The following is a 17,507-nucleotide window of genomic DNA, read 5'->3' on the forward strand; positions in this document are numbered from 1 at the left end:
GACCTTCTTATGTTGGAATGTGTATATTAGATTTATCTAAATATCTAATGTACGATTTTCATTACAATTATATAAAAGAAAAATATAATGAATCAGCAAAGTTATTATTTACTGACACTGATTCATTATGTTATGAAATTAAAACAAAAGACGTCTATAAAGACTTCTATAAAGATAAAGAGCTATTTGATAATAGCGATTATAAAAATAATTCAAAATTTTACTTCAATGATAATAAAAAAATTATAGGAAAATTTAAAGATGAAGCTGCTGGTAATCCAATAACCGAATTTGTTGGATTACGTAGTAAAATGTATTCTTATTTGTTAGAAAATGAAGCAAATATTAATACTAAAAAATGTAAAGGTATAAAAAAGAGTGTTGTCAAGAAGACAATAGTTCATAAAGATTACAAAGATACTTTGTTTAACTCAACACAAAGTATGCATAAATTTAAAGTTATAAGATCAAAAAAACATAATGTTTCTAGTTATGTTATAAATAAAACGTCGTTATCATGTTATGACGATAAAAGATTTATTCTTAAGTATGGGATTACTACCCAAGCCTACAAATAAAAAAAAGATTTATACATCATTACGATGTAATTTTTTAAGCATCTTTATGATGTGATTTTTGATTTTTTAAGCATCTTTATGATTTAATTTTAATTTTAGAAAGAACATAGTTTCTTATTTTTTAAAACATCTTTATGATGTGATTTTAGAAAGAACATAGTTTCTTATTTTTTAAAACATCTTTATGATGTGATTTTTTATAATTGTTTTAGGAGAAACATAAGTTTCTACTTAAATAATAGAACCATAAATTGTTAATTGAATATTTTTAACGTTCAAAGAATTCTGTTTTAGTTGTAATTTAGCTTCTCCTTTATCTAATTTAATTGCATCAACAAGAATAATTAAAATACAATTAAAATTAATTGTTACATTACTACCATTTTGAACTAAACCAGGACTAGCATTTACAGTTTTCCATTGAAATAATCCACTATCAGTATCTTCGGTATAACATGTTAAGAACAACGGAGGTTTTCTTATTATTTGTCTTTCTATTTTACTTACTTTTTCATTTATATTATTGAATATTCCCATTATATTAATTACTCTAGTTAAATAAAAATACAGTAATTAATTAAAGTTTTTAATTCAAAAGTTTACTTTCTTTATAATTTATATATTCCTCCAATATGTAGAATTTGACATGACTCTCCGCCATAAGATTAAATGATACTTCTGTAGATGATGAATCGTCATAAGGATGAATGTCAAACATTGTCCTTTCTGTTAAATAAATTTTAATTTTTTTTTGATATCTGCATAAAATGCTTAGGGGGGGGATTACTTCCAACTATCTCGGGCGTTATATTTACACTCCCACCGGGAAATTTACCTGTAAAACCATCTTGCCACCACCTAAAAAGAAAATGTGATATTTGACATTTTCCACCTGATCAAACGACATTAAATAAAACCTAATATCTATTATATAAGTTCCAGCCTTTTTGACTGAAAACACATTTTTTAATAACACATCCGGTACAGCTAGTTTATATTCTTGGTTTGTGTTTATAAAATCTTTATAATCTACGACATTACCAGATTTCAAATTAAATGCACTAAAATAGCCCGCACCACTATTAATTATATTTTCATATAATGAATATATCCAGACACCGTGGCGATCAAAATACTTTTTCATTTTTATATATGAATGTGGTGTCCAGGAACCTGGTATTTCTGCATCATTATAACCGCTGTTATATTCAAAAATAAACACTTCACGTTTTACTTTTTCCAGTTCAGATTTATATTCTGTAAATTTATTTTCATGTTCGAGAATTACTTCAGCTAAATCATCAACTCGTTTTGTTGTAGCAACTTCAGAAGCAGACAAATTGTCAAGAGTATTCTTTGTTCTAGCTAATTGTGTTTCTTGTTTTAAGAAAACATTTTTTACTTTTGTAATTTCTTGGGTATTAGTAGAAATTACTTGGGTATTAGCAGTAATTGATTCTCCTTGTTTAGCTGATATTTCAACTACAGAGTCCAGATCATTTATTATTTTTTTAATTTTATCATTAAATTCGTTGATATCTTCTTGTAATAAACCTGTAAGTGTACTTAATTCCGCGTACTTTACATTATGACGTGTGTCAACAGTACTAATCAAGATCTGGAGTTGTTTCTTCAAATTTTCTAGCTGATCATTAATTGCTTCTCCTTGTTTAACTGATTTTTCAACTACAAGGTCCAGTTCATTTTTATGTTCTTCAACTTTAACATTAAACTGCGTTATATCTTCTTGTAATTTTTTTGTAATATTACTTAAGTCTGCATACTTTAAATTATGACGGTTGTCAACAGTACTAATCCAAATTCGAATTTGTTTTTTAAAGTCATCTATTTTTGAATTAAGCTCTTCTTTAAGGTTATCTAATGCTGTGTCATGATCATCACCTCTTTGTGAAGCTGCTTTTCCAATTCAGATTTATATTCTGCAAGTTTATTTGAAATTAATTCTAATAAATCTTTCTGCTTATTTTCAGTTTCAGTATTTAGTTTATTTATTTCTGTTCTGATTTCTAACTGATACATATTTTGTAACTTTTTCTAGGCTTCAATAATCTTATCTTTTAATTCTTCATGTTTAATCATACTATCTTTTAATTCTTGAATTTGAGTGAATAAAATGTTTAAATTAACTCGAAATACTTCTTTTATGTTTTCATCTGTCAAATCAGATTTCTCTTCAAGTTCTTTAATAGAATCAACCATAGCTTTCATTTCTTTTTCAATTTTATCTTGAAATTGAACTATTAATAACGAATTCTTTTTAAAATCTTTTGTTAATTCTTCAATATTCTTTACTTCTGTTTCTAGTGTCTGTTTTATACTTTTTATATCTTCAAGGTTATAGTCATCTATTACACCCTGAACTTTTTTAAACATAAACCGTCTTGAAACTGCATCGTTGGGCTTATCTGGATTTCCTAGGTTAATAAGGTTATTACCTCCCATATCTAATGCTCTGTTCATTGTGTTATCAAGTTCCTTATTTCTGTGAAGATACGATTCCGATTCTTTTTTAAGTTTTTTGAATTGTTTTTTAGTAGCATAATCACTTAAATCAATATCAAATTTAACTTTACTTATACTGTCGGGTTGATTAATTTGTTTTACATCATTAAAAACTCCCATCTATATATTACCAGTAAAGGTTTTTCTTAAAAACTTCCTTGGTTTGTCAATATATAAGATATCATATTTTTGATTTGTTGCATTAGCAAAAGAGTTAGGGTTAATATTTTGTTCATTACAAATTATATCATTTTCTCGTTTACTTGGACTTTCAAATAAAATATAATGTGAACAGTTAATCCGAATATCTTTTGGTGTTTTATAGTAAGACTGACTTAAATAAATAACACAACAGTTTTTGTGGCGTCCTTGAATGAAGTATTTTGTTATTTCATTCTGAACCTATTTATCTTCACATACAAAATCATCAAATATTACTACTTTTTGTTTTTCTGATTCAAGATTCTCACAGGGTTCAATTTGGTTGGAATCAGCTGAATATTCAAGTATTTCATTTGGATTTATTTTATTTTTTTTCTGCAATTCCATTTAAAAGTTTAATTAAATCCTGATATTTAGATTGTTCTAAGATTTTAGCATATAGGTATAATTTATCATAATATATAAGAGGTTTTCGAAGTATATGCATTAATGTATTTGTTTTTCCACATCCAGAAGACCCACATATTAACATTCTAAAACATGAATCCGGCATAAAAGGATAATGTTGTTTAAAGTTATTGGATTTATTACTTTTTGTATCAAAATTTGGAATTTCCATTTGTATATAATATAATATAATAATATTACATTATTTTACATTATCTAACATTATCTTACATTATCTTACATTATTTTACATTATCTTACATTATTATATAAATGCAATCAAAACTTAATGAAATAAGAATAAGAAAAAACTTAGTCGGACAAAAGATGAGGGCTCTTAGAGAAGAAATAATGAAAGAAAAAATTAGAAAAGCTACAAATCGTGATATGTACACTGAAATTTATAAACCAATTACTGAAGGAATAGAAAGTCAAAAAGAACAATTATCAAGCCACTTAAAAGCATTACCTGGAATAAAACAACAATTAGCGTTACTAGGTGATGAAATGAAAGACATACAAACATACCAGGGTTTACCACAGCCATTCCAAGAACCGCTACCGTTATTACCGCCGAAAGATCATATGGGTTTGGATGATGAAGATGATGAGTTTGAAGACACTGAAGAATTTGAGGGAAATTTAGATATAAATATCGATAAAGATGTATTATCAGATTGGAACTTACCTGTATTATCAGAGTTAATAAGAAAAAAAGATAAAGATAATTGGATAAAAACAAGAAAAGAGGTTACTAAAAGTTTAAAGAAATGTACTCGTAAAATAAATAAACACGAAGAAGAAAATTCGGATGAAATAATTGAATTTACAGATGCAGAACCTATGACTGCAGGTGAGTATGTTTTGGAGTTAAAAACAGACAGAGAAAATCTTGAAAGATACGGTAAACGCTTATCAAAAATGATTGATGACTCAAAAGTATTTGGAAAGGGAATAAGATATCATAATCAAAAACAAAGTTTTCTTAAAGAACCGAAGGTTCTGAATCCATATAAAGTTTCACCAAATGGTCAATATGGTAATTTAATTATTAACTTAAATAAACTTTATGGTCAAAACAAATTAATTGCTAAGGATAGAATAACTGGAAAAGAAGTAATTAACACTAAAGTATATAATGATTTAATTGATTTGATTAATAAAAGATATAACAATAATAAAAAACATTCAATTCATTCTAGAAAAATATTTAAAGAATTAACAGAAAAATCAGGATTGCCTATCAATAAAAGATCTATGAAATTTAAAAAAGTAATTAGGGGACATGGTTATAACGTTTGTCCATGTAATCCAGAAGAATTGGTTAATGACTTGGAGTTAATTTGTGCTTCGATTGATGCTGGAAATAATAATGAAGAACTAAAAAATGAAGGTATTAGGGTAGTAGATCAATTATTAAAAATGGATAAATTATTACCAAAACAACATGAAATGTTATATAAAAAATATTTTTCTTGAATATATAAATGGAACAAAAAATAGTATTAAGTTCTGAAACAGTTAAAGATGATAATAAAAATACTCCAAGTGATTTTACAATCAGATTTAGTCGTTCTTTAATTTTAGATAAAAATAAAACTTATGTTGTCGGCTTGGATAGTATTAACACTATGACTTATTCTTGGCATAATATTAGTGATGAATATGATAATAAAAGAATTCGTTATAATAATGGTAAGGATTGGAAAGATATTATAGTTACAAATGGTTCTTACAGTTACACTGATATTAATAATTATATAAGGGAAACATTAATAAGTAATGATGATTATGAATTTGATAAATCAGACATTGCTCCAATAAGTTTGGAATTTGATTTAAGTAGTTTTAAGATTTTGATTTCAATTAAAAATAATTTTATGTTGGATTTAAGAATGTCAAATTTTCATACATTGCTTGGATTTGAGAAAAAAAGCATTGAGAAATACTGAATGGGGAACTACAACACCAAATATAACTAACTCTGTGGATACAATTTATATTCATTGTGATCTTATTGATAATTCATTTGTTGATGGTAATTTCAGTGATATTATCTATGCTTTAAGTACTGCAGATTTAACAAGAGCTTATCCGTTTACAAAAGAACCACAAAGAGTTGGATATTCTGAAATTAATAAAAATATTATAAATTCAATAAGAATATATATTACAGATATATTTGGTAGAATAATTAATTTTAATGAGGTTGAAACAAGTTTTACATTAATATTAAAAGAAATTAATTAAAATTTAGTTTTATATAATGTACAAGAAAGTTTATGACAAAAATAAAGGAATATTTATTTATGTTGATGCTCACACGGGAGAAGAAAATATACATGGTTCGGGTATCATTGACACTTTAGTAAAATTGTTTTCAAGTGGAGTTGCATCTTCAATTAGCACAGCTGGAAAAAAAGCTTTGGAAACAGCAGGAAAAGCTGCACTAGAAAGTGGAACAAAAAAGGTTGGAATGGAAGTTGGAAATTTAGCTGCTAATAAAATTGTTGAAAAATTTAAAAAGAAACCTGCTCCCGCAGTTGGTGATTTAATTGTTAAGGAATTACAAGAAAAGAATAACAGTAAAAATAATGAGGTGGATATTCATACGAGAATAAATAGAATATTGTCAGGATCGGGGACGCGTAAACGTATTAACAAATTAATTTATAAAAAATAAAATAATATATAATATATACATGTTTAGAACAAAACAATATTGTGAAAGATATGAATTAACTCCTATCCAATTAGATACTCCTTTAATAACTGTTTTAGGACCTACTGTTAAGCAACAAAAAAACGGATATCACTTTACAATTAATGATAGAAGCTCATATTTTGATTGGTTTAATGGTTATTTTGAAGTAAGTTTTATGGTTAATAAACTTGCTGATGGTGCTAATTATGGTGCTGGCGGAAATGATAATCAAATTGCCTTAATTAATAATGCTGCTTCATTAATTGATCAGTTAGTGGTTAAACAAAATGGGAAAATTATATATGATTGTAATAATTTATATAAAGTAATAAATGTAAAGAGTCTGATTGAATTGTCTGAAGATTATGTAAAAACAACTGGAACAAACGAATATATTTATTTAGATACTACTGCTACTGCTGAGAGCAGGAATGATCAACCTGGATATAATAGTGGTTTTGCTCCTAGGAAGACAATAATTGAAGGTGGTAATGAGGTAAATGCTAAAATTCCACTAAATAATTATTCATTTTTTCAGGGTTTAGAAACTAATATTTTACCTCCAAGTCAAATTCAAATAACACTACAGCTTACAGGTGATGATGAATTAATTTTTAGAGTTAATGCTGCTGGTGTTGGCAGAGTAATTGTAACAAAATTAATTCTATGGGTTCCACGTTTAATTTTCAATGAATTTGGACTTAATCTAATTGCTGAAAGATTTACAAAAGCAAGATGGTCATACCTTCGGGAAATGATAACACAATCAACTGATACACAACAGACGAATATAACCTTTAGAATAACGGCTGGTGTAACAAAACCACAACATGTATTTGTTTATTTACAACGACCTGACAAAAGTAATTCACAAGAACATAATCCACATTTATTAGATACATTTAAAGTTAATGCAGCAAATAATAATTGTACTTTGAGCTCCTGTCGTCTTGAAGTTGGTAATGGTGTTTTTTATCCAGAAACAGAATACACAAGTATATCAAGAATATATGATGATGTAATTAATTATTATTATAAACAAAACAATAAGACTACTGGAAGTCTGCTAAATAGATCAAATTTTTTTAATTTATTTGGATTTGTTCATTTTAACTTGGAATATAAAAAGGAAGTAATAACAGAAGATCCTAAGCATATTACATTAACAGCTAAATTAAATATTCCACCAGCAGCTAATATTCGTGTTTATGCAATTGTATTGTATGAGGAAACAGTTGAAATAAATACTATTAGTAACGAACTTGTTGTTGTTTAAATAAAATAAAATTAAAATTAAAATAAATATAAAGTATATAATGTCATCAAATTATATTGAATATAAAGTTAACCTTACGGATGGACAAAAGAAAAATTTAGCAAAAGCTTATAGTAATAAAACTCCATATAATTTTAGATTAAAATATGGACAACTGCATGGAAACTTCCCTTTACTTTTAACAAAAACACAAATTAATCAAATTAAAAAAGCTGTTGTAAATAAGAAGGGGTTAGAAATTACAATTTCAAAAAGACAAATGTCCAGTCAAGGTCAAAATGGTGGATTTTTAGGAGCTTTAGCTGGTTTGTTAAGTAAAACAATTCTTCCAATGGCAGCAAAAATAGCTCCAAAAATATTAGCTCCTCTGGGCATCGGAGCCCTCTCTGGGCTGGCTAGTACTGGTGTTAGTAAGTTACTTGGGAATGGTATGATTTCGGTAGCTAATGATAAGAGAAATATGATATCACCATATCTTACACCTAATCAAAGAAAGCAACTAGTAGGGTCTGGAGTGATTAAATTAACACAAAAAACAGAGACAAAATGGCAGTTTTTTTGGGTATGCTGGCTGCTAGTTTAGGAATACCTTTGATTACATCTTTGTTAAGTGGGAAAGGATTACAGATTGATTCCCAAAGGAGGCCGTACAGACGAATTCCTATAGTAAAAAAAAATAAAATTTATAAACAAACCAATTTCTAACTTTGAAATTGAACAATGGGTTAAAAAATTAAAAATTAAAAATTTTAGGGTTGTATTTAGTAGAAATAATTTACCAAGAGTGAAACTCTCGGAGACCGCAGGTTTACTAAAATCAAAGTTGAAAAATGAATGTGGAATTATAAATTTGGACGACTCTGTTGGGCCTGGAACACATTGGGTTTGTTACTTAAATACTTTGTATTTCGATCCATTTGGACTTCCTCCGCCGAAGGAGGTAACTGAATATATACCCGGAGTTAAGCATAACAACATACAATATCAAGACAAAACAAGTACACTTTGTGGTTATTATTGTTTATTTTTCATAAAGATGTTACAAAACAAAGTATCATTGTACGATATATTGTATAAGGTTTTAAATATTAAGAATGTAAATCAAAACGAACAAACAATTACGAACTATTTTAATAAATAATATGAAAATGTACCTAAAACAACTCCTATACTACTTTCAAAATGTGTGGAAGTAGCGTAGTAACTAAATCTAAAAATAGACGTGAACATCGTACATGGAAGTGGTAATAATACATGGGAATTATATTAATTCTAAAAATAGACGTGAACATTGTACACGGAAGTGGTAATAATACATGGGAATTCTATTAATTCTAAAAATAGACGTGAACATTGTACACGGAAGTGCGTAGTAACTAAATCTAAAAATAAACGTGAACATTGTACACGGGAGTGGTAATAATACATGGGAATTATATTAATTCTAAAAATAGACGTGAACATTGTACACGGAAGTGCGTAGTAACTAAATCTAAAAATAAACGTGAACATTGTACACGGAAGTGGTAATAATACATGGGAATTCTATTAATTCTAAAAATAGACGTGAACATTGTACACGGAAGTGCGTAGTAACTAAATCTAAAAATAAACGTGAACATTGTACACGGAAGTGGTAATAATACATGGGAATTCTATTAATTCTAAAAATAGATGTGAACATTGTACACGGAAGTGCGTACTAACTAAATCTAAAACTAAACGTGAACATTGTACACGGAAGTGGTAATAATACATGGGAATTCTATTAATTCTAAAAATAAATGCGAACATTGTACACGGAAGTGCGTAGTAACTAAATCTAAAAATAAACGTGAACATTGTACACGGAAGTGGTAATAATACATGGGAATTCTATTAATTCTAAAAATAGATGTGAACATTGTACACGGAAGTGCGTAGTAACTAAATCTAAAAATAAACGTGAACACTGTACACGGAAGTGACGTAATACGTAGAAATTCTCTTAATGTTAAACATAAGCGTGAACATTGTGCACGTTTAATACAAATTACCAGTTTAATTCTTTACATATTTCCTCAATCAGTTTTCTTTTTTTATTAAAGTTCCGATGTTTATGCTACTAAAAGTATATTTAATTAAAAAGTTGTTGTTTTAAATTAAAAAGTTGTTTTTAAAAAAAATATAACTTATAAAAATTGTTGATTTTAAATTAAAAAGTTGTTTTTTAAAAAAATATAACTTATAAAAATTGTTGATTTTAAATTAAAAAGTTGTTGTTTAAAAAAATATACGTTTTAATTAAATAATTTATAAAAATTGTTGATTTTTATAAAAAAAATTTTTTAATTAAATTTCATAATCAGGCCATAAGTGACAATCTCTATACTACTAACATATCGTCCATAGTAATGGCCACAATACATGTAAGAAGTTACTGATGCAATATCTCAAAAATATGCCATGATATTTTAGGACATATTTTCTGTGTTTCACTTCCTTGCATACTACTTATTCCACACCAAAATGTTTATGTTGAAATTAGTTTAACCCCAACAATTAAAATGACCAGTCAATTTATCAACATTTCATTATCCCAAATTTTTGATACAGGCTTTGTAATGGAACGGCCCGTATATATTGCATTACCTCTTCCGCAAATAACAAACGACTTATTTATGTTCATCAACTTTCAGCACTTAAACTACACGCATTTCAATGATTCTAACCAACTTGAATTCATTGCATGGATGCATAAATTTCCTTCCAATTAATTGAATGTTACAGTTGTATATACCTTGTAAATAATCAAATATGTTGCGGTTATGTTCTATCTAGACACGGAGTAAAACCAATTTCATTTTTGTTTCCTTTTCACTTAGGTGTTTCAGTACCGTTTTAATGGATCAGTGGATTTTTACAGAAATTTTTCTGAGTATGAGCAAGGATTTGGAAATTTGAAAACTGAATTTTGGCTTGGTAAGTCTTACTTTATGTGTATGACCACGGTTTATATTTTGTTTTACAGTTTATTCTAACACGACTCGACTTGTTTGCCTATTAAATAAAGATGATTGTGTGTTTTATGCAACACATGTATTGTTTGTACGTCACAATTTTACGTCATAGCGTCAGGCGTCATACCAGCGTGCTGGAAGAAAAACATACATCACGCAAAAAGTTGGTGAATATCTTCAATAATCGTTGATAATGTCTACAAAGCTAAATAATGTGTCTAAAACAGTGGTTTGCTCTTGAATAAAATTATCGTCGTTCAGATGCGCCCTCGTGATATATTTCCTTCGCATTTGAACTCCAAAAAAATGATTTTATTCATTATTTTTGTTGTTTTTAACGTCGCACCGATACAATCAGGTAATGTGACGACTTTCCAACTTTGATGGTAGAGGAAGACCCTGGTAGCCCTCCGTGCATTATTTCACCACGGACATGCACCTGGATAGAACCAACGACATACAGTAAGCCAGCCGGATGGCTTCCTCACATAAAGAATTCAACACCACATGGGTTCGCACCCTAGTCGATGAGAGACATTCAAGTGATTTGATGTCAGCGACATTAACTACTAGGCCACGGAGATTTTCAAAAATAAATCAGTGTTTAGAATATATTATTAGTTAACATTTATTCAACGAGGAATTACTGTTTGGAAAATACTATTTAATAATTGCTATGATTATCTATCAAAATATTCTTAAGAATTTTATAGCACAAAGAGCATCTCACTACATACAATTTCTTGAAACATGTTTTCTTTTCTCACGCAATCATCGCTATGAAAATTAATTACTTGAGATTTAAAATGGATTTTGTTCTCTTTGAACGACTCATAATAAAATCTGTATGATGATCCTTTGGAAGCATAGAATGCAACCAAGCAAAATAATAGCAGATTGTGTTTGATTGAATCTGTTCATGAGCGATAATGAAAAGTGCAACACCCCTCACGCCTCCTAGCACCAGCTTAAGTGGAGTTGTTACATAGATATTGTATGAACTAGATGATCCAAAAGGACCAGAAAATATAACAACACTGAATCCAAGTATGGGAAGACATATTACACTCGTCACACGGCAGTTAAAGATTGCTGTTGTGATAAAACCAAACTGCATTTTCTACTAAAGAATTCACAAAGCGCGTGCTCCGATACGCAACCTTGTAGATGATATTTGTTTCAGTGTAAGATCAAAATACTTTTCATTAAATGAGCATGATATGCAATCTTATCTCGAAATGCACAGGAACTGAAAATGTTAACTTTTGTGTCGCCGTATTCTAACATCTGAAACAAACACAATTTTTAGATTTACGTTTTTGTTATTCTTTTTAAGGATTCTTACGCATTTCCCAAGCATAGCGTCCCGCACAACATACTAACGTCACAACAGACATGTAAGATGTTAAGTGAAATGTTTCTATGATATTTATGGATTTCCCTAACGCTATAATATAAAAGTACATTTTTTTGTAATGAAGTTTATTTTTAATTAAAAGTCCCAGCTATTATATGATTTACCCTTTTCTATATTTTGGACTGTATTTTTTTAATTGCGTAATAATGATGACTACACAGGAGGTCTGACAGTTTAAGCAATTTTAATCAAATTTTTACCAGATTTTTGTCAGCTTTGTTGAAAGTGTTTCCCCTGTATTTTGGTAATTATCATGTTTAAACTAAATCTGAGGTACATTGAGGAGATGGTAGGACCTATGGATTGATTTAGAATATACTATTTCTTAACTACTATGATCATCTATTAAAGTATTTATCAGAATATCATAACAAAACAAGTACATGTGTGTCACAAAGTTTTCAGATTTTCAAAAAATATTATTACCTCACTGCATACAGTTCTTTGACCATTTACTATCTTTTCTCATGCTATCATCGCCGCATAAATTAAAAGAATTTATGACGGACCTCGATCTAGTTGAAAGACTCCTACGAATTGATCAGAAACAAATTACGGATAATATTTGCGACTGAAGTAAGATTCGCTCTCTTTTTACCTAAATATTTCGGACTGCATTTTGTTAATGGCGTAACAATGATGATTTGCCAAGAGGTCTATCAGTTTAAGATAATTACATTGTAAGCAGTTTCTATCAGCTTTTTGGAAATTTTTCCCAGGATATTCTCAAATTGGTACTTTTCGCATATAAACTAGGTCTGAGCTACATTGAAGAGTTGGCTGCTCAAGGACGTACCGACCTGCGGATCGATTTAGAAGCAAAAAATGGAACAACAGGATTTGAAACATTCGACAATTTCTCCCTTTCCGCTGGACCGGCGTATACCCTGCATATTGGATCAACTATAGCTTCTTCGCGAAGTTAGTATTATAATCTATTATTTCTATTTACAATTTCACATAATTGATAACTACTTCATTTTTCTATGCTTCTAAAAATCATGACAAAGCAAAACAGATATAACATCTTGTTATCTAGACATCAGTCATTTCTTGTCAACATCTTTTTAGCAAAGTGTCACATTTACGTTTATAGAAAGTAGGTAAGTATTAATAGCAACTAATAAAATATGACAAGGCAAGCTGACTACTATAGAGTATGCCTTAATTTTTAGAAACAGCTCTAAACACCAACAAAACAACAAATCTATGCCAATACCTAGTGTCATTCTGTTAAGATAGAATAAAAAATATTGCAAAAAAATTGTATAGTTATGCGAAATTTATTAATTGTTGCATGCACTAGGTGAGTTTGTTACTATTTATCAGTTTTTCGGGTCTCGTCGGGTTCCACTTAGTAGCAACATTGATAGACAGAAATATGGAAACAATGTAAAATTTCAAGGACGAATTATACATGTTGTACTCATCATTTCAGCTCTCTATGTTGATTAAATTTCACTAAATTCCTTTAGTCTTCTTCAAACATTTTCCAGTAATTAAGCTTGTATGTGTTTAATTACCGCTTTAGCGTCAGGTATGTTTTTGCTGTACCAATTTAGTCATAAATTAGAAATTAGAATCATTCCAACAGCTTGATAGATAATGGCAGCTGTAACAACATCTACAGGGAACAATAAGAACTATAAGAATGATATGTTGGCCAGATTGACCATTCCAAATGTCCATCTTTTTGGCCATTTTGAAGGAACCGTTCACATTATTTCCTTTATTACATTAGACATGCATACTTATAAATCATGTTTGGCATGTCGTATAAGTATACATAGTAACGCAATGACATTTGCTTTAAAATGTTCTTCCCATTTATATCAAAAACAGAAGCCATATAGGGTGACATTTTATAACGATTAATGGAAGGAACAGCTCTTTAGGTATATGGTCGAGGCATCTTGAATTAAGACACTTAAAACCATCCTAAACTAGCTGGAATTGGATTTTGCTAGTTAATTTTAGCGCGAGTAGAACATAGACAAAGGTATACATTCGTTGTTGCATGATTTCAATTGCGACAATAATAGGATATACACATGTTAGCCTTTTGCTTTGATTATTGTTATACAAAACACAGCAAAGATGCTTAATAAACATGCATTTATATTTGGTGTTAATCCATTTCGATTGCAATTTTGAAAGAGCTCTTCCCATTCTTGAACGTTTCATAACTTTATACATCTGTATTACACTGATCTCTTAAAAAATGTTTCCGTTATAACGGTTATACATCCGTATTACAATAATCTTTCGTAAATAATTTCTTACATGTTTTATATATAAACACGGTATCCAATAACCATTTAGCAGTTCGTTGAATTCTCTCTCATATTCAGGATCAAACACTAATTTTTTTTTAACTTTTTAAGGGGTTACATATTTTTTGATAGCTTCACCACTAAATACAAATTATAAGAAAAGCTAACACGGTTTAAATAAGACATTTGAAGAAGTCATTTGTAAGCAGTCTATATTTATCTGCAGTACTTTTACAATTATTCTGGGTATTGAACCAACAGTCATATTTAAGCAGCTTATGTTTATCTGCAATACTTTTACAATTATACTGGTTATTGAACTAACAGTCATATGTAAGCAGTTTATATTTATCTGCAATACTTTTACAGTTAGCTATCCTGGGTATTGAGCCAATAGTCATATGTAAGCAGTTTATATTTATCTGCAATACTTTAATGATTACCCTGGGTATTGAACCAATAGTCATATGTAAGCAGCTTATATTTATCTGCAATACTTTTACAGTTATACTAGGTATTAAATCAATAGTCATATGTAAGCATTTTATATATATCTGCAATACTTTTATAATTATCCTGGGTATTGAACCAATAGTCATATGTAAGCAGTTTATATTTATCTGCAATACTTTTACAGTTATCCTGGGTATTGAACCAATATGATAAATGTTTTATGTTGTTTTATACTTTAAAATATAGAAAATGATAAACCTGATTAAAGCCTTATTTAAGGTTTCATATCCATTGAAATAAATGCAGCGATATACTACATTGGTCTGTTTCTTTATATATTCAGTTTCGGGCAGTAACATGTTTGGTTCATATCATAATGGCTGTAACTTTACTACTTACGATCACGATGCTGATTCTAGTAGTGGCAACTGTGCTGTTACGTACCAAGGTGGATGGTGGTATAGAGATTGCTATAGTGCCAATCTAAATGGAAATTACTTGACACCAGGGACAGTGAGTCTGCAGTCTATGAATTACCACAGATTTTTAGGTATCTTTTCCTTGAAATCCAGCATGATGATGATGAGAAGAAAACGAGAATAGACTATACGAGTATAAAAGTGATGTTCACGTTGTACGTGGTTTACAGGACATTGTGTACTTTCTTACTTCCAAATGTGGGGGCCTTATACATCTGTATTACACTGATTTCTTAAAAAGAGTTTCCGTTATAACGGTTATACATTCGTATTACAATTATCTTCCGTAAATTATTTCTTACATGTTTTATATATAAACACGGTACCCAATAACCATTTAGCAACAAACAGTTAGTTAAATTCTCTCTCACATTAAGGATACAACACTAAAATTTTCAACTTTTTAAGGGGTTGCATATTTTTCGATAGCTTCACTGCTAAAACAAATTGTAAGGAAAGCAAAAGATATTTGAAAAAGTCATTTGAAGACAGCATATATTTATCTGCAATTCTTTTACAATTATTTTGGGTATTGAACCAACAGTCATATGTAAACAACTTATATTTATTTGCAGTACTTTTACAGTTATTCTGGTTATTGAACCAACAGTCGGGGCCTCCGTGGCCGAGTGGTCGCTGAGTTCAAATCACTTGCCCCTCATCGATGTGGGTTCGAGCCTCACTTGGGGCGTTGAATTCTTCACGTGAGGAAGCCATCCAGCTGGCTTACGGAAGGTCGGTGGTTCTACCCAGGTGCCCGCTCGTGATGAAATAATGCACGGAGGGGCACCTGGGGTCTTCCTCCACCATCAAAGCTGGAAAGTCGCCATATGACCTAAAATGTGTCGGTGCGACGTTAAACCCAAAACAAACAAAAAAATGAACCAACAGTCATATGTAAGCAGCTTATATTTATCTGCAATACTTTTACAATTATTTTGGGTATTGAACCAACAGTCATATGTAAGCAGCTTACATTTATCTGCAATACTTTTACAATTATTTTGGGTATTGAACCAACAGTCATATGTAAGTAGCTTATATATATCTGCAGTACTTTTTACAAATATTTTGGGTATTGAACCAACGTTCATATGTAAGCAGCTTATATCTATCTGCAGTTACAATTATCTTGGGTAGTGATCCAATAATCATATTAAAGGTTTTATGTTGTTTTATACTTTAAAATATAAAAAATAACGTACCTCTTTAAAGCCTTATTTAAGTTTTCATATTCATTGAAATAAATACAGCCATATTTTACATTAGTGTGTTTCTTTATATATATTTAGTTTCCGGCAGTAACATGTTTGGTCCATATCATAATGGCTGTAACTTTACTACTTACGATCACGATGCTGATTCTAGTAGTGGCAACTGTACTGTTACATACCAAGGTGCCTGGTGGTACAGAGATTGCTATAGTGCCAATCTAAATCTACCCGTATAACTTTGTCTTTTCCCGATAGGTAGGCACGAACACAATTCCCCATACCCACCCCACCCCACCCCGCACACACACAAAAATCTTAGAGCAGTGAATGTATATTAATGAAAACGGTAGACTTTTCATCAAAATAAAATAAACGAAGTAAAACAGATGGGAAAGAAGGAGGATAAAATAATAAAATCTGTAAAAAGATCCTTTGGAAGTATAGAATGCAACCAAGAAGAATAAAAGCAAAGTTATCGTATTTTTGAATATGTGCCATTTCCATACCTTGTCTGTATCAAACTGATAATTCTCAGACTGATTTTGCACTTAATAGTGAGGAAATTGCAACTTGTAATTTCAAATTAGCATTTATCAGATTTGTCTGATTTCCCGTTGCGTTAGGTCATTTCTCCATTTCTCAATTTTGTGAACATTTTTGCACTAGTAACGAAAAAAAATAAAAAAATTCATGTTTAGTTGTCTTCACGTCAAATCAGTTTCCTAAACAGAACATGACAGCGTTTTTGGTAAAAATCTAATACAGAATAATTTAAAATATTTTGTGTTTCAATGACGCACAGATTGTACTTATCACAGTAAATGGATTTTAGTCATAGCTAACAATCAAATACCAGATATGTGTTATAGTAACATCGATACCGAAACAATTAGGTCATATGGTGACTTTCAAGCTTTTCATGTTGGAGGAAGACCCCAGATGCCGCTTCCCGAATTATTTTGTCACGGGCGGGCAGCTGGGT

General features: G+C 29.7%; 1 protein-coding gene across 2 annotated transcripts in view; it reads left to right on the forward strand.

Moving 5' to 3' along the window:
- LOC123542254 (neurogenic locus notch homolog protein 1-like) overlaps positions 1-17,222 on the forward strand; it is a 32,627-nt gene extending 15,405 nt beyond the window's left edge. For both annotated transcript variants that reach the window (XM_053531697.1, XM_053531698.1), the window contains 3 exons: positions 10,555-10,651; positions 12,863-13,027; positions 15,176-17,222. In XM_053531697.1, coding sequence (XP_053387672.1) covers positions 10,555-10,651; positions 12,863-13,027; positions 15,176-15,435 — 522 coding nt within the window. In that variant the 3' untranslated portion in view covers positions 15,436-17,222. The remainder of the gene's footprint in view (positions 1-10,554; positions 10,652-12,862; positions 13,028-15,175) is intronic.
- Positions 17,223-17,507: the final 285 nt, after the last annotated feature.

This window comes from Mercenaria mercenaria, chromosome 19, assembly GCF_021730395.1.
Source record: "Mercenaria mercenaria strain notata chromosome 19, MADL_Memer_1, whole genome shotgun sequence".
Taxonomy (NCBI): Eukaryota; Metazoa; Mollusca; class Bivalvia; order Venerida; family Veneridae; genus Mercenaria; species Mercenaria mercenaria.